Source organism: Podarcis gaigeae, assembly GCF_964106915.1.
Source record: "Podarcis gaigeae genome assembly, chromosome: 4".
Taxonomy (NCBI): Eukaryota; Metazoa; Chordata; class Lepidosauria; order Squamata; family Lacertidae; genus Podarcis; species Podarcis gaigeae.
This window is the reverse complement of record NC_139677.1, coordinates 41,071,455-41,091,182: the sequence shown is the minus strand read 5'-3', so window position 1 is coordinate 41,091,182 and position 19,728 is coordinate 41,071,455. Positions and strand designations below refer to the sequence as shown.

At 43.5% G+C, this 19,728-nt stretch overlaps 3 protein-coding genes across 11 annotated transcripts in view; 1 reads left to right on the top strand and 2 right to left on the bottom strand.

Annotated features, from left to right (window-relative positions):
• OFD1 (OFD1 centriole and centriolar satellite protein) overlaps positions 1-3,043 on the bottom strand; it is a 41,061-nt gene extending 38,018 nt beyond the window's left edge. For 2 of the 5 annotated variants that reach the window (XR_014563098.1, XM_083734222.1), the window contains exon 1: positions 2,579-3,043. The gene's annotated coding sequence lies outside the window, so the exon portion shown is untranslated. The remainder of the gene's footprint in view (positions 1-2,578) is intronic. The other 3 variants (XM_083734223.1, XM_083734225.1, XM_083734224.1) reach the window with 2 other exon arrangements.
• Positions 1,851-13,300, top strand: TRAPPC2 (trafficking protein particle complex subunit 2). 3 transcript variants are annotated; one of them, XM_083734642.1, is made up of 6 exons: positions 1,851-1,990; positions 3,027-3,188; positions 3,792-3,900; positions 4,294-4,438; positions 5,604-5,689; positions 8,701-13,300. In XM_083734642.1, exons 3-6 carry the CDS (start codon positions 3,808-3,810, stop codon positions 8,797-8,799), a joined length of 423 nt encoding a protein of 140 aa, XP_083590768.1. In that variant the 5' UTR covers positions 1,851-1,990; positions 3,027-3,188; positions 3,792-3,807; the 3' UTR covers positions 8,800-13,300. The 3 variants fall into 3 exon arrangements, with proteins under 3 accessions (XP_083590768.1, XP_083590769.1, XP_083590767.1); XM_083734641.1 differs by having other exon boundaries at positions 1,856-1,990; positions 4,294-4,442; positions 5,608-5,689; XM_083734643.1 differs by lacking the exon at positions 3,027-3,188 and having other exon boundaries at positions 1,852-1,990; positions 4,294-4,442; positions 5,608-5,689.
• Positions 12,092-19,710, bottom strand: RAB9A (RAB9A, member RAS oncogene family). Of its 3 annotated transcripts, none has more exons than XM_083734624.1 (3): positions 19,603-19,710; positions 14,247-14,288; positions 12,092-13,299 (listed from the first exon to the last, which is right to left on the bottom strand). In XM_083734624.1, exon 3 carries the CDS (start codon positions 13,260-13,262, stop codon positions 12,657-12,659), a length of 606 nt encoding a protein of 201 aa, XP_083590750.1. In that variant the 5' UTR covers positions 13,263-13,299; positions 14,247-14,288; positions 19,603-19,710; the 3' UTR covers positions 12,092-12,656. The 3 variants fall into 3 exon arrangements, with proteins under 3 accessions (XP_083590750.1, XP_083590751.1, XP_083590752.1); XM_083734625.1 differs by having other exon boundaries at positions 19,599-19,703; XM_083734626.1 differs by lacking the exon at positions 19,603-19,710 and adding an exon at positions 18,423-18,482.
• Between the last annotated feature and the right edge of the window lie 18 nt (positions 19,711-19,728).

The window sequence follows — 19,728 nt, the reverse complement described above, 5'->3', positions numbered from 1 at the left end:
AGACGCACACACATTTCCCCTTACTTTTTAGGAGCGAAAAAGTGAGTCTTATAGAGCAAAAAATACGGTATATACCTAAGCCACTTTTCTATGTTCTTCTGTTGCCAGCTGTTCTATTCAAAGCATTGAAACTGCAATGACAAAGAACTGGAGACTTGTCCATTTAAAAAAATGCAGGCCTCAAAATTATATGAATAGGTTTGATCCCAATGGGATGGAAATTTTAAAATGGGTTTGCAAGGAGTTTGACTAGGGATTGAGGCAGTGTAAAGGGTAACAGAAGCAAGTAAGGCTGAAGGTAGGATTGAAACACACATCATAATTAAAAAAGGGTGCCTTATTGAAGTCTGAACAGCCTAATGAACTTTCTATAATTATTTTGTTTCTTTAATGCACATGATTCTTTAATGTTATATTCTGTATGAATGAAAACCGGTACATCAAAAGCATACTTTAAGTGCCCCTAAAATAGAACTAGAATGCAGTCCTATGTGTGTTTACCAAGGAACAAGGCCCATAGAATTCAGTGACTTCTGAATAAGTACACTTAGGACCATACATTAAAACATGCTCACTTTTACTGTGCACAAAATGTACGTAACATTCCATCCCACCTCCCGATATTCTTCCAATTCTAAAATGATCAAGAAACAGAAGTGGGGATTAGGCTAGTACAGCAGATATAATAGGCTCAATTCCCAATGGGTGAATTGACCAGTGTCACAACGAAGTCAACCCTTGCATTATACAGCTGTGGTAAACACAGCAATGCTTCTGCCAGTTGTGTTGCCACAGAGAGTAGCCAGCATGAGGCTCTGAAATGGGCACTACAAGAGGTGGGGTTGGATTCACTGGATCTCAGTCCCATCCACTTTCTGGAGAGGGGTCTGATTTGTGCCTCTCTGCTATGGCAGCTTAGAGCTGGTGCAGCACCCCCCCCCCAAAAAAAACCCTCCCTTTTCATCAGTGTTTGAAACTCCCATTGTTCTAGGCGCATTTTGTGACAGGGAAATTAGAATCATAGAATCATAGAGTTGGAAGAGACCACAAGGGCCATCGAGTCCAACCCCCTGCCAAGCAGGAAACACCATCAGAGCACTCCTGACATATGGTTGTCAAGCCTCTGCTTAAAGACCTCCAAAGAAGGAGACTCCACCACACTCCTTGGCAGCAAATTCCACTGTCAAACAGCTCTTACTGTCAGAAGTTCTTCCTAATGTTTAGGTGGAATCTTCTTTCTTGTAGTTTGGAACCATTGCTCCGTATCCGCTTCTCTGGAGCAGCAGAAAACAACCTTTCTCCCTCCTCTATTCATTAGCATGAGCAGTTTCTGAGCTCTGGGCACAGTGCTGTGCCTAGGATATCAGATTAAAACTGCAGAGTGGAAGAAGAGGAGGACCTTTTTCTGCCTCCACACTTCCAGCTACTCTCTGAAGACTGGAAAAGAGACCCGCTTAAGAATATTAGGGGGGTTGGCAGGATAAGGACTAGACACCATGTGAAAAATGAATAGAATTATTTTAGCTGTAGTTCATTCATTTTCAGCTTTGTATTCTTTTTTTAAAAAGCATGCTTAGACATTCTGTTGTTGTGCCCATAACCTAGGTTTAAGGTGCCATTTATCTCCTAGCTTTCATATCTCTGTTTCTAAACACTGCTTTTCATCCTGATTGGCAAGCCTGTGGGTGTAACTGAGAATTTGTTGTGACCAGCCTCCCGGGGCTGACTCAGATTGTTCTGCCTGTGAAAAATTACAATACGCATAACATTCAGAATCAACAGAAAATTGATGTATGTGGTGACACAATTGTTTTAAGATTCTAGAATAACAGAACTGAAAGGAATCTGAGATGTCATCTAGACCTGCTCAACACCAGATCAGGAATGCAGGATTACAACACCTGTGACGGCCATCTCTACTTAAACACCTACAAGAACTCACCACCACATAGGCGTAGCCAAGGAGAGGCATCTGCTACCCCTAAATCAAGTAAATACAAATAACTGACCAATCACATCACAGATAGCTTGGTTCTACCCTCTAACATAAATCCTCCCCCCACCCAAAGAAACCCCCTGGCTATGTGCATGTACCACCACCTCCTGAGACAATATGCTCCTCTGTCAAACAGCTCATCCTGTAAGGAAGTTTGCCTCCCTGTTATCTCGATCCACTGCTCTGGTAAATGGCGAGTGGGGAAAGAAAGAGAAAAAAAAATACATCTACTTGCCCTGGAGGAGGAGCTATTGTCACAGCTTCAAGTATTCGAGCTGCCTATTTCATTTAACAACTGTACTAGATGCAACCGGATTTAATACAGGCCATGTTAGAAGTGGGCAGCACCAGGGTTTTCCCCGTTTACTACCCATTCCCCAATACGGTGTCTGTTCAATTGTGAAACGAACTAGGGGGTAAGCTAGTCTACAGGTTGAGTCTCCCGACCTTTTTTGTAGTGCCTAGGAAACTTCAGACACCTTCTAAATAATACCAATAATAACAATGCGAGTTGCGCGCAGTCCAGAGCACATTCTCTTCCGCTTTTTTGTTTTGTTTAAACGACCCTTCCTACTAGGCCACCTCTTTGCTAGACCTTTAGCTCCCCGCCTGCTTTCTGGCCGGCCTCGAGAAGCGAACTCTGCTCCCCGCCCGCCTGGTCGTACCGCGAGGCCGGCTGCGAAAGGGAGCGGCTACGCTTCTCTGGTCAAGGAGAGGCGCTTCAGGAAGCCGGCCGGGCACAACTCTTGAGGCGCGGCGGCGGGGCCCTTCTCAGCTCCTCCTTCCGAGTTTCAGGGTCTATTTTGTGGCGAGGAGAGCGGGGAAGTTCTGACGCGGGCAGAAAAAGGGAGGCAGCGGCCGGCCGTGAAGTCGCCTCTGAGGCGCGACGAGAGCCTCTTCCAACGGCCCCGCGCAGACGCGCTTCTCAAGGTCCCGCCCCGACTCCCAACTGCCACTCGCTCCCAACCGCCGCTTCAAGGCTCTCGTTGCCGCGGTTACTAGCGCTCAGCCAAGCACGTCTCTATTGCAGAACTCTCGCGACAACTCGCCGCTGAGAGACCCGCCCATCAGAATCAACCAATAAAAGGGGCTGGTCTCTATGACGACATCACTCTGCGCCGGATGTTTTCGGGAGGAGCGCCTCGCTGCCTTCTGTTTTCTCTTCTTCCCGTATTTGCTTTCTGGACCTCAGGTAAAACCTCTTCTCCCTACTCCTGCTAAAACGTCTGCTTGGGAAATAGTAAAACTGGTAGCCGTTGAACGGTCGAGGGTAGAGACATTAATGGGGGACACCGGGGGTTCCCCATTGAGGTTCTATGCGGTTCATGCCCACTCACCCTGAGGCCTGACTGTCCTCCAGGATGATAGAATCATATAACTGCATAATTGGAAAGGACGACGAGGGTCATCTAGTTTAGCCCCTGTGATTTGCAGGAATCTTTTAGGCCAATGTGGGGCTCGAACCCACGACCTTGAAATCAAGAGTCTCATGCTCTTCTTATTGTTGGTATCAGTCTGCCTGGAGATACAATGGAGTATGCTTCCAGGGGTGAAGTTAACTGCTGCATTTGCAGCACTAAAGTGACCTTCCCAGGATGCAAGCCTGGGCAGTGTAAACAGAGGTTCTGGGCTTCCCCATACAATAAGACCCCACTCTTGGCCTCACTAGTGTGGTCCAGAGGAAAGCACACCTACTTAGGAAAGAAGGATGGAGAGGAAGACCAGCTTGAGTCTTCATCTGTATGATCTATGCTATTTTTCAGACTTCAGCTGTATGATCTATGCTCTTTTTCAGGAGGAATATCTTAATCATGTCTGGAAGCTTCTACTTTGTAATTGTGGGTCACCATGATAATCCAGTGTTTGAAATGGAATTTCTACCAGCTGGTAAAGTAGAGTCTAAGGTGCACATTTTTGTATAAATACTGAATTTTTACATAGTCATGAGCATGTCTAAGTCCAGAAACCTGATAGCTCAAGGTCTGTATTAATTTGATGCCAATAGTTGGTTTCTAATTAAATTTGCTGCCACTGAAAATGTTACTGCCCTCATGTAGGGCTAGTGCCTATGTATCTGACTGATGCTTGATTCATCCCTCTTCCCTCCCCTCCAGCCCCACTTCATCCCCCAAATCAGGCTGATTCAGCATCCAGTCATACACTGAGTTAACATTTTATGGAGGCAGAAAGAATACTGTCTGTATATGTGATGCATTACTGGCCAAATGTATATTACGTTTTGCAGTGCATTACAGAAAGTTATTTTATGCCATACTCAGTTCTGTTGTTTTTTTCAGGATGACCATCGCCATCTCAATCAGTTCATAGCTCATGCTGCTCTTGACCTAGTAGATGAGAACATGTGGCTGTCTAATAATATGTACCTGAAGACTGTGGACAAGTTTAATGAATGGTTTGTTTCTGCTTTTGTCACAGCAGGACATATCCTTTTTTGCTGGAACCTCCAACCTGTGGGCATGTCTTGGTCTGCCAAGGGGTCCAATTTCTCCAAACCATGTCCATCAGCTGACATCACTGATGGTGTCCTACCTTGGCTGCAGGATTCTGTTTCCAGTAGGGAACAAGATGGCACGGCCAAGGAAGCAGGATTTAATCCCTGCTCATCAACTGAATTTGGATCAAAGCCTTGTGCAAAAATGTCCCTTGAAGTAGCTCGTTCATTTACCATACTTCAAAGAGCCTTTTGCAAATACTTTATGGCAGCTCCTACACCCCTTTTTGAGCCTTCTGGAGGCTCTTAAAGCCTTTTGCAAGTTTCATCCCTCCCTCTTTCAGGCCCTGATTTCAGAGGCTTAAAGGGGAAGCAGAGGAGACCTGGAAAAGGCTTTATGAGTCTCCCCATGCTCCCCTTTTAAGCCAATAAGTAAGGCAGATAATGATAAGGAATTGGCTCTAGTCAAAATAGGTTCCCCACCCTTTTAGAGCATTTTTTGTTGTTCTGTAGTTAATAAAAGGGATAAATGGATATGATTCATTTTGAGCTAATGCAGAACCAGAGTGTATTCATTTGAGAATGGGAGGCAACTATGAACTGAAATACATTGTGCCATCTGGAGAGGATTAAACATTGCTTTTGGGTCACACAAGCGGCTCTTCAATTTGTACCCAAGGGAAGTATGATTTCATAATTCCAAATGTTATTGCTCACATGCTTAGGCTATCTTGACCCTCTCATACAAGGTGCATTTGGCTTATGTCTGCCATCTGTTTCACATACTACAAATCTAGGCAATTCCCTTTTAGTTCAGGAATCAAATTAGGGGACCCTCAGGTCTAGTCTGACTTAGTACTCTTATATCTATATTGTACTTGCACTTGTCTGTCTTCATGCTGATAACCTAGTGTGCATGCCTGAGAGAAGCGAGTGGCAGCCCAGGTAGGGCTACTGGCAGGAGTGGGAGTGGTGGTCTTTCTTCCTGTTTATCCACACATACCTTCTGCCCCAATAAGTGACAGGGAGTACAGGGTGTGACTGGGGCAAGCTGTGAGGGGAAGGAAAAGGTCAGGGATAAAGGAAGGGTGGTTGGTAAAACCCCTAGGCACCCCCTAGTGTTAAAAAAATGGTTATTTTCTTAATTTGTTCTACATATGAGATTTATAATGCTTCATGATGTAAGACAAGAAGATGGAATCAAAAACTTCTTTAGTGATGTCTATGACTTGTATATAAAGGTAAGTATCCATAATAGAGGTAGCTAGCATTGTGCCTTCTGGCTGTTGTTGAACTACAGCTCCCAATAGTGCAAGACACCACAGCTAATGGTCAGGGATGATGCGAGTTATAACCCAGCAACAGCTGGAGAGCACTATGTCTTCCCTCACTGATCAACTCTTATCTGTGCTAATACAGCGGTACCTTGGTTTAAGAACAGCCCTGTTTACGAACTATATGGTTTACGAACTCTGCAAAACCGGAAGTAGTGTCTCGGTTTGCAAACTTTACCTCAGTTTAAGAATGGAATCCGAACAGTGGAAGGGCACCGGCAGCGGGAGGCCTCATTAGGGAAAGCGCACCTCAGTTTAAGAATGGTTTTGGTTTAAGAATGGACTTCCAGAACGGATTAAGTTCGTAAACCTTGGTACCACTGTATAGGAAGCTATGCAGTATTAATATTGGGAATCTTGGTCTGGAAAAGGCACCCTATCTTATTCAATTTTTACCTAGAGGAGGTTAATTAGCAGTTACTTGTCAAGTTTATGAACAGAACCGCATTTAGAAGGAAGTGTAAATTGCTGTTTAGCATGTTTATATTATAAAGAATGACATATTTAGGCTTATGTTACAAGGACTGCCCCCTGCCCTACCCCCAAAGTGATGGAAATGGAGATTCCACAGCACAGGTATAACAAGTTGTGTTGACAATAAAGGAAGGCAAGCTGGACCTCTTCTGAAATGAGTCAGTGACTTATGCTAGGAAGCAACATGTGTCCTAGGAGGGAAGGAGTTGTATGCACACCCCTTCTTTCCTGCCAGGTTTTCACAGTAGAAACAAATGATCTGCACTTACTTCATTACAAGAAGCAAAGAAATGTGGCCCTGCCTCCTCATTCAAGGACAGAAAGAATACAATAACTCACTTCGCACATTGCATTAAACTATGACTTGTGAATGCACACCATGCCAGTCCATGCTGCTGAAAAGCTTAGATTGTGCTCATGGTTTGTTTGGAAAGAAACAGGCCTGGGTTCATATATCATAGCAAGCCTGTAGTTTTTCACAATGGTGGCACAGAAGCAGGGGAGAAGTGGAGAACTCTGTAGCAGCATGCTGTGTGTTCACATTACACCATAGTTTGTTTTAAACTATGGTTTAATATGAAATACAAACTAGGGCGGTATCAGACAGCTACGTATGGCTAGAACAGTCATGTAGATCCTGACATTAACTTATTGTCTAAAAAGTATTTGGAGGTGGTTGATCATAGTGGGAAATAACAGCTGTGCCCACCTGTAGTAGAGACTTTTGCTTCCATAGTGGGACTTCTCTCACTAGCCCCTGTGTACACCAAAATCTGCTTCAGGGTTTGGGGAATCCTGTGAAGATTTTGGAGATACTCAGTTGGAAGAGGAAGTACCCTCATGCAGTGTTGAATTTTGCTTTTCTAAAAAAACCCCTCATCAACTGAATAGTTACATTTACCTGATTCACAAGCAACACTAAACAAAAACCATTCTCCTCTTGTTGTGTGCTAAGCCATGGTTTGGCATAGCATGTCCAAACATGGGTTAATGGTTTGTCTTGCTCCAGGACAAACCATGAGCTGTAAGCAAAGAGCAATACTTTGCAATTTGTCTCGAGCAAGATAAATCACAAGACTGGATTCAGATAACATACTAAACCAAACTATGGCCTAGCTCACAGCAGCAGGAATGGCAGAGGAGCAAAGTGGCTGTACAGTGGTGCCTCGCAAGATGAAATTAATTCGTCCCGCAAGTTTTTTCGTCTTGCGAAGCACGGTTTCCCATAGGAATGCATTGAAAATCAATTAATGCGTTCCTAGGGAGACCGCCTTCAGACCAGGTCCGGGGACAGATTGTCCCCGGCTGGCGGTGGGAAGAAAAGCCCTTCTCCCGCCGCCAGCCTTCAGAAGAGTTCCTGCAGGGCTGCCTAGGCTGCGGATAGCAGCCTGCTGCCCGGTGCGAGGGACGCTCTGAAGCAGAGCGCCCCTCGTGCGGGGCAGACATTCGCAGCTTGGGGAGCCCTGCAGGACTTCCCCGCAGGGCTCTCCAAGCTGCGGATAGCAGCCTGCTGCCCCGCACGAGGGGCGCTCTTAAGCAGAGCACCCCTCGCGCGGGGCAGACATTCGCAGCTTGGGGAGCCCTGCAGGACTTCCCCGCAGGGCTCTCCAAGCTGCGGATAGCAGCCTGCTGCCCCGCACGAGGGGCGCTCTTAAGCAGAGCACCCCTCGCGCGGGGCAGACATTCGCAGCTTGGGGAGCCTTGCAGGACTTCCCCGCAGGGCTCTCCAAGCTGCGGATAGCAGCCTGCTGCCCCGCACGAGGGGCGCCCTTAAGCAGAGCACCCCTCGCGCAGGGCAGACATTCGCAGCTTGGGGAGCCCTGCAGGACTTCCCCGCAGGGCTCTGCAAGCTGCGGATAGCAGCCTGCTGCCCCGCATGAGGGGCGCTCTTAAGCAGAGCACCCCTCACGCGGGGCAGACATTCGCAGCTTGGGGAGCCCTGCAGGACTTCCCCGCAGGGCTCTCTAAGCTGCGGATAGGGGCAGCAGGCTGCTATCTGCAATTTGGAGAGCCCTGCGGGGAACTCTTCTGAAGGCTGGCGGGGGAGAAGGGCTTTTCTTTCCACCGCCAGCCTTCAGAACAGCCTTCCGAATGTTGGCGGTGGGGAGGAAAACCTTCCTCCCACCGCAAGCCTTCAGGACAGGTCCGGGAACAGAGGAGAAGGCGGCGCTTCGCTTCCCCGCTGTCCCCGGAGATTTCCCTATGGGCTTTCATCTTGCGAAGCAAGCCCATAGGGAAATTCGTCTTGCGAAGCCGCTAAAAAATCGGAATACCCTTTCGTCTTGCGGGTTTTTCGTTTAGCGAGGCATTCGTCTTGCGGGGCACCACTGTAGTTTGGCTTAGCTGTATGTGTGAACTGAGCCACTCAAAGTGGTTCAGCCTAGACCTTTTTTGGCATGTCTTAATTACTAATATGTTCTCACTATGTTAATTTCTTTCCTCAGTTTGCGATGAATCCATTTTATGAACAGAATTCTCAGATTCGATCAACTGCATTTGACAGAAAAGTCCAGTTTCTTGGGAAAAAGCATCTTTTAAGTTGAGTTACTATAACTGTATTAGAACCTAAATAGCCTGCTGTATATCTGACATTTCTGAACCTATAAAGGCTAATCTATCAAAAAAAACAACAAAAAAACCCACTCACGGTTATCTATTACCTTGTATGAAAACCAATTTCAGGAGCCTAAAAGATGTATTTATTGTAGGTGATCACTCTAGTTGTAAAACATTTGTATATATGAAAATCAATTTTAAAAATTGAATATTTAAAGCAGCACCTCCACTAGCTTGGCAAAAGGTTAAATGAAGAACCTAGTTGTTGTTTTTAATAACTAAAGCAAGCCAGACGTCAGGATTTTTTTGATCAGTGTGAAAGCATTCAGTTCAGGGCTATGTCAGTATTAAGACTAACCAGATACCAGAATGGTGTGTTGAAATAAAAAAGGTGTGGATAGCAGAACAGAAACACAACTACCCCGAAACACATAGTTACAAGTGAATCGCCTCAGTTCAACTTGCTACCATTTTATTGGAATAATTGAGCACATAGTTGGGCAGAAACACACTATTTGCTTACAAGTGACTTCATTATCACGTGCACATGTGAATGAAGCAACAGGATGCAAAAAGGGTGATGTGTTTTGCCTGTAAAACTTATTTGTAGTAACTTGCTGCTCAAGTTTTTACTCAAAGTATTAACACCAAGCAACTTAACTGAAAATTAAAAGGTCAGAACTAAATCCCACTACTTTGTTTTCTATAATACGCTTATTATATTGGGAACAATCCAATCAAGTTAAGCACTATCCAGTCCTATTCTAGGTAGATTGAATAGCCTGTATTCATAATCCTCTAACTTTGGCATCAGTGATGTGTACTGTATATGAAAGACCATATAGCCTTAGCCTAGAAAAGAGTAAGGAAGAAAGCCAAAAACATCTATAGGTAGTCTGGCTCTCACTAAAGCCTCACATTAAATAACTCATTTATATGTTTTACTTAAGAGTTTGCTTAAGCCTATTGAAGTTGCATTGTGCTACATTCCTACTGAGTGGTTACATTTCACAATAAACATACTGAAGTGATAGGATAACATATGTGATGTTTGATTCATTTGCAGATTCTGAATTAACATTCCAAATAAAATGTAAATTTATAATATTATATGCATTGATGCTCTCTGAATGGGTCATTAAGTCTTTCAGTTCATTAAACTATTCTGATATACTATTCTGATATTAACTGCTGCCCTGGGTATGTTGTAATTTAACAGGAGGAAGTATTCAGCAGTACAAACAGAGTATGCTGTATCTTTAATCATGTAGGTCTCTTTTCTTTAGTATATGTAGAAAAAGCCTTGGATAACTAGCACAAGTCATAATACTTCAGAGCTCTCTGAATTACAGTAACACAAGTCACAAAACCATTTGGCCCAAGGATTCTGTGACATTGTGTTGTTCAAGAACACACACTGTGGCTGGCACCCAAAACTGCAGGCAGTGTTCTGCTCATGCAACAGAACTTCTGCTTCCTCTCCCCACTACCCACCAATCTGCTGGATCAATTTTGGAAAATGTATGAGGAGCTTCAGGAGAGGAGAAAGTTGCTGTTTTACAAGCAAGAGTCTGTTGTGCAAGCAAAATGGCAGCACTGGTTACAGCACATTATAAATGGGCACAAGACTGAGGGTTGTATTCAACAAAGTTTTACTCTTGAGTGGACCCACTGAAATTAATGAACATAAAATAGGTCCATTGATTTCAATAGGTCTGTGTTGAATAGGTCTGTTAGCTGAATACCACTCCAAGTTAACACATACTTGTAGGGTGACTATTTTCTGGGAAACATCTATCATTACTTATGCTCTCGAGTTTAAACACTAAAATAAGTCTGAACAGTATTGAAGCCCTGTAGGTCATATTTACTGATAAAAGAGATGGTTTTCTTTTCCACCCAGCCATATACCAACACACTCTAGTTTTCACCCCCTCTGCTGATTTCTGCCTAGTGTCCACAAACCTGTAGTTTGACAATATATTCACTGGAATAAGTACATGAGCTTCTTGTCAACCTGCAGCTCAAAGGTCTGTAGGATCCTTCCTGCACTGATGTTAGGCAGATGGGTGGGTGATAGGAAACCTTCTGAGGAAGTGTCACCCTCCCACAAGTTATGCTGTGTTTCTCTTTTCACTGATAACATTAGCATATTGGCCCTCAGAGATCTTTATCACCTTAAAAAGCATTCATTTTCAAAAACTTCACAAAGCTAATGGCAATAAGGCATCTTGCATAGTGAGTACCCCCGGCAAAAAGTATAGCGCTTCCACACACTAGTGGTAAAGCAAAATAACTTCTCTACTCAACCATCCAGCCACATACTTGTCTAGCATGTGTGTGAGAGTAGTTCAGATCATATGCCCTTTTCTATGCTGCCCATTAAGCATGGCCTAAATCTCCAGCCACAGCTCTATTTTCAGTTGATCAAAGTACAGAAAGCCCCATAGATAAAGATCAAATAATTTGTATGAAGTCACGAGAAAGCAGTTGAAGGCAACTGCTCTTTTAATGCTTGTGAGAAGATTTGCCTAAGGCATGAGGAATGAGTGAAAAGTTTTCATCCTAAGTCCAAGCTGCCCTTTCTCGCACTTATTGAGCTGCATTGTGCTGCAACAACTGCCTGAGAATGAATGTTATCCATCCAAAAAGCAATCTAACAAAAGGGAGTGCCTGGAGTGGGGAATCCGGCTCTCCAGACGTTTGAGTTCAACTCCCATCAGCTCCAGCCAGTGTGGGCAGGGCTGATGGGAGTTGTAGTCCAACAACCTCTGGAGAGCACAGGTTCAGCTTCGCTCGTATCAAACATTGTGGTATTCAAACATACTTCAGCTGCTTAAGATAATGCCATGGAAAACTGCTCAGTGAGAAAGGCAGAGGCAGTGAACCTTTCAACCATCTCTCATACTGAAGCAACTTGCGGCAGAATCCTGTGTTTACTCAAGAGTTAATCACATTGCTTCCAATACAGATTACTCTCAAGATAAGTGCACAGGACTGCAGCTCTAACTTTTAAAAATGTTGCTACAAAAAATTATTGAATGCTTTCTCACTCAAAACCTTAAATCCTGCAATCCAAGTAACTGCCCACTGAGGCCAGAATAAACAACTATTTAAGATTGACAATACAAAATTAAGATTAAAACCATGCCAAAGGGAAATTTTAGTATCAACGAGGAGCTACATTAAGCCCCTTCTTTTGAAAACTCTTGATATGTTCTCCAACCTTATAGAAGTCAATTACAGATGAAAGGGGCAGGAAGACACAACCAGGCAGGCTCCATGTATGCAGGTTTATTTCCTAACATAAAATCTACAGGCAATTCAGTGACACTAGGCAAATAGCAAAAGCCCTTAAAATACTTATATTAGCTTTGATTTTTTTAAAAGAAAAATCACTTTAAAGATGAGAACTAGAACAAGACCCTATCACCTACCATTACTGCTTTATGAAAAAAGGGTTTTAGTGAAGCAAAACATGGGCTGGTGATCTCATAAAAATATATATGTACATATAAAAAAATCTATTCTGCATCTGAATTTCAGAACAAGTCCTCCCAAGTAGTGCTTCTAGAACTTTCAAGTTTTAGTATATAATTTATTAATTTTCAAATGACACATTTAAATTAAATCAACTCTTCAGCTGGTACCTTCCCAGATGTCAGACCCCACTAACATAGTAACAGGCTACTTATTGAAAAGAAGCTTTCCTCTGCCGACACATAAAGCAGTAGAATGTTAACAGTTTTAATATATTAGAGTGGCACCCACTGAATCATATTTGATCTATTATTACTTCAAGTTAAGTTCGAACTATATATGGCTGGAAAATAAAACAAAATAGTCAACAGCATGATGAGCTAGGCTTGGGCTTCCGGTGAAGGTTTACTGTATCAGTTTGAATCAAGTGATCTGACCTATCATCAGTGGCAAGAACTCTTCGAACAGCTTCCTCAAAGGCTGCAGCAACATTAATGGCATCTTTTGCACTGGTTTCAAAGTAAGGATGGTTGCCGTTGTTCCTGCACCAGTTCTGGACTTCCTCTGTAGACACTTGCCTCTCGCTAATATCAACTTTGTTTCCCAGTATCACAAAAGGAAACGTTTCAGGCTCTTTGACATCTGCATAGTAAATGAATTCTTTCTTCCAATTGCCCAGATTCTGGAAGCTCTGAGAGTCATCTACGCTGAAAGTGAGAAGGCAGCAGTCAGAACCTCTATAGAAAGGAGTCCGCAAGCTCCTAAAACGTTCTTGACCAGCCGTGTCCCATATCTGCATTGTGACAAAGTGTCCATCCACTTCCAGGTCTTTATTTAAAAACTCGACACCTATTGTGTGGAACAGCTCTGTGTCAAACTTGTTAGTGACGTATCTGTTCATAATCGAACTCTTGCCCACTCCTCCATCACCAAGAAGGATTACTTTAAGGAGCGTTGATTTTGCTGACATTGTTGCTTCAAGAACAGATATTTTCTTATATCCAGTTCTGCAAAATAGAACAGATCTAGTTCATACAAAGAAATTCCAACTTGTTACACAAATATCTATTTGATATGGGATTTACTTATTTATTATAACTGGCCCTTCCTCACAAAAGAGGCGAGGCTAGCAATATTCATAAATTCATCCATTAAAATCAGTTCAAAAATAACAGATAGATTAAAATGCAATATAACTGTAAGCAACAACATAGACAGATAAAGCTCTTCTACTATATGCTAAAGGCCTGCTGTAAATGGTAGCAACTAAATCAAGGGCACTTTAGTTGCTTTCTAAAGTTTAGTCACAAATGGTAAAGGTAAAGGGACCCCTGACCATTAGGTCCAGTTGTGGCTGACTCTGGGGTTGTGGCGCTCATCTCGCTTTAGTGGCCGAGGGAGCAGGCGTACAGCTTCCGGGTCATGTGGCCAGCATGACTCGGCTGCTTCTGGCAAACCAGAGCAGCACACGGAAACGTCGTTTACCTTCCCGCTGGAGCAGTACCTATTTATCTACTTGCACTTTGACGTGCTTTTGACTGCTAGGTTGGCAGGAGTAGATTGATTTTAATTATAACTAAAATCATTCTGTGAATGAGAAATTATCATGCTGTACAAACGGACTGCATGCTAACAGCCAGGCTGCCAGTATAAGATCAGGCTTGCTCTCTTCTCCATCCACCCAGAGATCATACAACCACCACGACCACTGTTAAACTAACTCCATCCTGCTTTTAAACTGACCTCATCCTCATGAAGCACCTCAGAAAACAGTGGTAATATGAACAGTTCCTAACATCTGTCTAAAGGAAAATTTCTGGGATTTACCAGTATTCTGCAAAGCAACCACCTCTGCTATGTTTCCTGGTACACCCTCCTCCCCTCGATCTTTCCTCTACTTGAAATTTTAGAAATGCAGAAGACATCTAATATTACAAGCATATGAAACACTTACCAAATAAGCTACCCTTACTGTTCAGTCATTGTAATCCAACACCTGCAAAAGAAAGACACATTGTATTCACTTTTAGACACAGTAATACCATGCACTTTTAAAAAACCCCAACAACTACTAAGGCCGTACACCAGCAAAGGTGCCTTTAAATGTAGTGTGCCACTCTTACCAGTGGAGAGGCCTGCAGACAGGAAAACACTTACATCTCAGGAGGATCACCTAGTACACCCACAGAAAGCTCAGCAGGTACAGGTATAACATTGGAGGTGTAAAAGCTTGAAAGTGGACAGATCATAAAAGCCCCTGGATCTGCAGGGATCCAAAAAGCCTTCATTCCATCAACATGCCCTATATATCCCCTTCCATTTGTGTTTTTAGGAGGAAAACTTTTTTTAAAAAAGTCAAAATTAGAAAAGAACAAGAAAAGCCAAACTCCCAAACCCCCTGGCCAGAGCAAGCCAGCAGGGCTTAGGAAGTGGCAGCAGCTCGGTCACAGAATATATCCCCCCTTAAGATTACTTGGCAAATAATAAGTTATTGTGTAATCATGGTAATCTTAACCTCCCCTTTTTTGAGGAAGTGAAACGTTCACGTGTTGCTTTTAGAATAACTAGATGGAAAAGAGGAAGCAGAAAACCAAGGTATGCTTTCACTGTATGCTAGTAAGTTGAGGTTTGAGGGAAGCAGAGCAGAACAGAACAGAAAGATGTAAAGGGGCATTTTCTATAAAAAAAAATTAATGTGGGTGCATTATTTTAAGAATTGACTTTGGGAATATAAGTAATGCCAACTACACAGGCAAAACTGAACAGCTTTGAGAGTCCAGTCACGGATACTGAGCTCTTGTGCTGGGCAAGGCAGATATGAAAAAGACTGGACATACAGGACAGAATCACAAACTGAAGCAGTGTCTTCATAGTATAAACCAAAAAGGTTCGAGCAAGTCTGTACAACAGGTGGGGAAACTTTGGCCCTCCAGAAGTTGCTCAACTACAGATCCCATCATTGCTACCACTGACCATGGTTTTGGGGACTGATACAACTGGAAGACTATTGGAGCCCCACTCCTGCTCTACAATTTCACTTAAAGCACATGCCACACTGCAAATATGTGAATTTTAGCATAAGCATCAACAGATTTACATATATTAGACTGTCCCCTCCAAAGTCCAGATCATATCGTATTTTGATTTGTAATGTTACTTTAATGCCATAATTTGAACTTACCTGCATTTCATATATATTTAGCCATTTAATGTTTTGTAAACCACCCTGATGTTTTTACCTTTAAGGGTAGAATTTTTTTTAATATTGCACTCTACCTTTATGAAGAAACTAATGGTTTTCATGTTATTCCAAGCATTTTATTCTTTATAGTCTAGTTCTTATGCCTTTTTAATTTAAGTGATTATATACCTGGAAATAAAAACACAAATCTATACATGTCTACCCAAAAGAAAGCTGTACCAAATCACAGCACTGCAGCCTCAGTTTAATTAAAATTGTAGTACTTCTTGAGTAATCATTGACAGGATTAGGCTGTATGACTGTTCATGTTTCAGGTCTATAGCCTTATTGCTTCTCTTATCAAACTTTGTTCAAGTAACCAGATGAAGAAGTAGTAGAAAGGCACTTTGCAGGGGTGTGAAAGGTAATTCAGTGTTGGGGGAATTTAATCCACTATATTATTTTCCCCCAGGTAAAAAAAAAAAATTAACTACTTACAAATCACTTCAAGGGTGCTTTGTAATTTCGGCTTATAACAATATATTCTGTAGCACCAAATTATTTGTTAAATGAGATTTACTTTAAAGGCAGTCAAAGTACTTCAGATGTTCTGTAAAGTATGTAAACAAGTACTACTGAAAGCTAGGGGTTAGGATTACTTTGAAATTCAGAGTACCAGCTATCAGGTGTGCTGGACTCTTTTTAAAGTGAGATCTGGGGTTTTGGTCCAATTATTTATGAATGTCTGATTTAATACCAAATAAAGCTAGAAACACGCATGAGTGTACAGGAATATTTAAAACAGTGATGTCTGTTGGGTTTTTAAGTTCCCACTGTAGTTAAAGAGGAATTTAAGTCATACATGTGCAGGATTATAGCTTATGTGTTTTTCTTGATAGGCAAATCTGATAGCACTAATTGAAACCCTCCAGTCATGCTTCGAGAAGAAAGCTGGATTTACAGACTCCCATGGTGTAAGAGCCTGGTCTCTCATAGATAAGAAAATCCTATCAGCAGCATGTAACTTTACCTCATCAGATCACAAGGCCCCATTCACCATCACCATCCCCCTCTTGTCTGGATCAAGCTATTCCAGAGGAACTTAAAAACTGAAGAGCTGTGTATTCAAGAAGCACTAGTTAGAGGGACTAGAAAGTTAAGGCCCAATATACTAGCTGTACCATATCACAAAATCCACGGCCAGCTATAAACACACACTAGTATAAACACACACTAGACGTGGAGAGCAAATGGCACACATTACAGGAATTTAAAGCTATTTAATCACTGACTTGGAAAATAGGACCATAAAAATCTAAAACCAGAAGGTTTTTGTCCTTCTGGTGAACTTAAGCAAAACCTGATGCAGCCCTTTACACATCAGAACCTGTTCCTCAAAGCTTCCCCAAAGGCTTAAGCATTTTTTTCAAATCTATTTTATCTATAATAGCTTTTGAGCCTACTATTAGATTCCTTTTCCCTCCTCATGACTGAATTACACGAGTCAGAGCTTCCAATAAAAATACTGGTGAAATTACAGTGGCTGGCACAGACCTGCTCACACTGTGGTGTTGCAGCTCCAGCCCAGTGGAATCAGTAACCATCTGAAAATTGAAAGTGGCCTAACATCTTGATATTTAGGGGGGGAACTGAAGATGTTTTAGTTTAAGTTTTCCCACAGATGACTCAGTCATTTAATGGAATATTAATTTTACAATTGTAGAATTAGGTTTAGCCTTTTTGGAGTCTCTCTTGTATTTTAACTCACTTTATCTTATTGTAAGGTAAAGGTAAAGGTACCCCTGCCCGTACGGGCCAGTCTTGACAGACTCTGGGGTTGTGCGCCCATCTCACTCAAGAGGCCGGGGGCCAGCGCTGTCCGGAGACACTTCCGGGTCACGTGGCCAGCGTGACATCGCTGCTCTGGCGAGCCAGAGCTGCACACGGAAACGCCGTTTACCTTCCCGCCAGTAAGCGGTCCCTATTTATCTACTTGCACCCGAGGGTGCTTTCGAACTGCTAGGTTGGCAGGCGCTGGGACCGAGCAATGGGAGCGCACCCCGCAGCGGGGATTCGAACCACCGACCTTTCGATCGGCAAGCCCTAGGCGCTGAGGCTTTAACCCACAGCGCCACCCGCGTCCCTTATCTTATTGTACACCACTTCAATAGCTTCTGGTTGTGCAGCAATTTCTAAATATGTAAGATAAAATTTAAAAATATGTACAGCGGGAAAAGATGATATGGCAACCCTGCTGAAATGAGGCAGGTCTGGGTCTGGTCAGTACCTAGAAACTCCATGGTATGACACCATAAGTTCCATGATGAAATGAAGGTAGGATAAAAATGTACTAAACAAATACCTACTAATTCTATCCACAAATGAATACTGCAGACACACATAAATATTCTTTAAGCAGCAGGAACTAAGTGTCATGTGTTCAAGAAAACAAGCACCTGCAATTTCCCTACTCCTGGTTGTATGACACAACTTTAGCAATAGGTTTGTAGGACTCCTGACACCCCACCTCCACCCTGCATTAGTGATTTGTGCAATTTAAAAGTGGGATCTTCCCCCACCCCTGCAGCTCGATCTTTTCAGAGATTTTTTTTAGAAGTTGACATAAAATATTTTCCCTCCAATTTTAGATTTAAGTTGCAGACAGGCAAGGTTAGCTTAAGTATAAGGAAGTACTTTTAAACTGTAGGTAAGTGAGGCAATGTACTAGGCGGCCTAGGAAAACAGTAGAATATCCTTCACTGGAAGTTTTGGCATAATGAAGTTTATCTACAAAGCTTCTTCACCCTAGGACAACTATGAATCTGACACAAGGAAACCAGAGCTGTTCAGTTACAGGCTCAGAAAACAGGGCTAGAGAAACTTAAGTCAGACCATTGTGTCTTTAAGAATTTTGAAGTTAAGCAGCACTCAGGGTAGTCCTTTACATACCACAAAGTCGCACCTTCATTCAAGTGGCTTTCCAACACAAGCAAGAATTACTTTTACACAATGTTCTGGGGAAAAAATGTTTCGAAACTCTTATCCTTGCTAAGGACAAACATCTTACATTTTCCTGTTCTTCCATATGACAGAAACAACCAAAAAATTCTTAACAGTTTTAAACCAACCCGCAGCAGTTATTTGCCACACAGCTAGATAGACCCAGAACTTCATCTCAATTGGCACTGGATAAGCATAAAGCAAAAGCTCTTTGTTTTCATGCACAGGTAGGAAGAGTTTGTTCACAAAAAACCAGAAGAGCAGCCAAGTAAATGGTATCATACATCAGCCTCAAATGGGAAGGTACGGGGATTTTCCACATGAAGTGGCCAGAAAAAATGAAGGCAGACAAAGGGGACATACATAAGAAGCGGAGCTGTCCTTTGAGCAATCCAGTGACTTTAATCAGTTCTGAGAAACTGCCCTAGGGAGAAACTGGTCATGTGCCAGCCGATAAGTATAGAAGAGCAGCTATTTCTCAAGCGAACCGCCGCCGCCTGCCTCTCCATCACGGGACCTTTAATCACGCCACCTTTTGCAAGTCAGGCAGGAAAACAGGCGGGCAGCATCAGCCGCCTGAGACCCCAGCCCCCCTCCTCCTGCCCCGAGGAAGTTTCACGAAGCACCTCTATATGGAAAAGCCTCTCTCGTCATTGCGCAGGAAACGAGCCCATGGCGAAAGGTGTGGACCCTGACACCACCCCACAAAACAACAACGCCCCCCTCTCTAGTACCGCAGTCCTACCGCGGGCTTAAAATCAAGGAAACATAGGTACCCATTGCACGGCTGGGTAGTCTGAGGAAGCGATTTAAACTCGGCTTGCTTACCCTGCAAAACAACCACTCGGGGTTTTTTTTTTGGGGGGGGTGGGAGGAGTCGCTGGCTCCCTTTTTTGCGACAAGGGGAGACCCCAGCCACCCAAAAGCCAAGAAGCAGAACCAGGGCAGCCCTATAGCATCCCCCCCCCCCCCCAGCAAGCAAGGCACGAACCGGCTGCTAGCCCAGTCCCGTAAAGCCCCCCGTGTCCCCCCGAAAACTAACGGAGACCGCCTTCCTCCTCCTCCTCCTCCTTTCCGCCGGCCGCCCCGAGGAAAGGGGCCCGGCGCTCCCTCGCGCCCACCTACCTACCACGAAGGCGGCGAGGGGCGAAGACGAGGCTCTCCGAGTCACCCGCAGCCGCCGTTCGCAAAGGTGCCAGGGGTGGTGGGGGAGGGGCCACTTCGGAGGAGAAAAAAACAACATGGCGGAGGCTGC

Bases quoted from the DNA above. Each gene is read 5' to 3' on its own strand.
- RAB9A (XM_083734624.1), bottom strand. From the start codon at position 13,262: ATGTCAGCAAAATCAACGCTCCTTAAAGTAATCCTTCTTGGTGATGGA.
- TRAPPC2 (XM_083734642.1), top strand. From the start codon at position 3,808: ATGTCTGGAAGCTTCTACTTTGTAATTGTGGGTCACCATGATAATCCA. The intron at 3,901-4,293 runs GTGCACATTTTT...TGTTTTTTTCAG, and splicing joins CTGGTAAAGTAGAGTCTAAG to GATGACCATCGCCATCTCAA. The intron at 4,439-5,603 runs ATATCCTTTTTT...AATTTGTTCTAC, and splicing joins TGCTTTTGTCACAGCAGGAC to ATATGAGATTTATAATGCTT.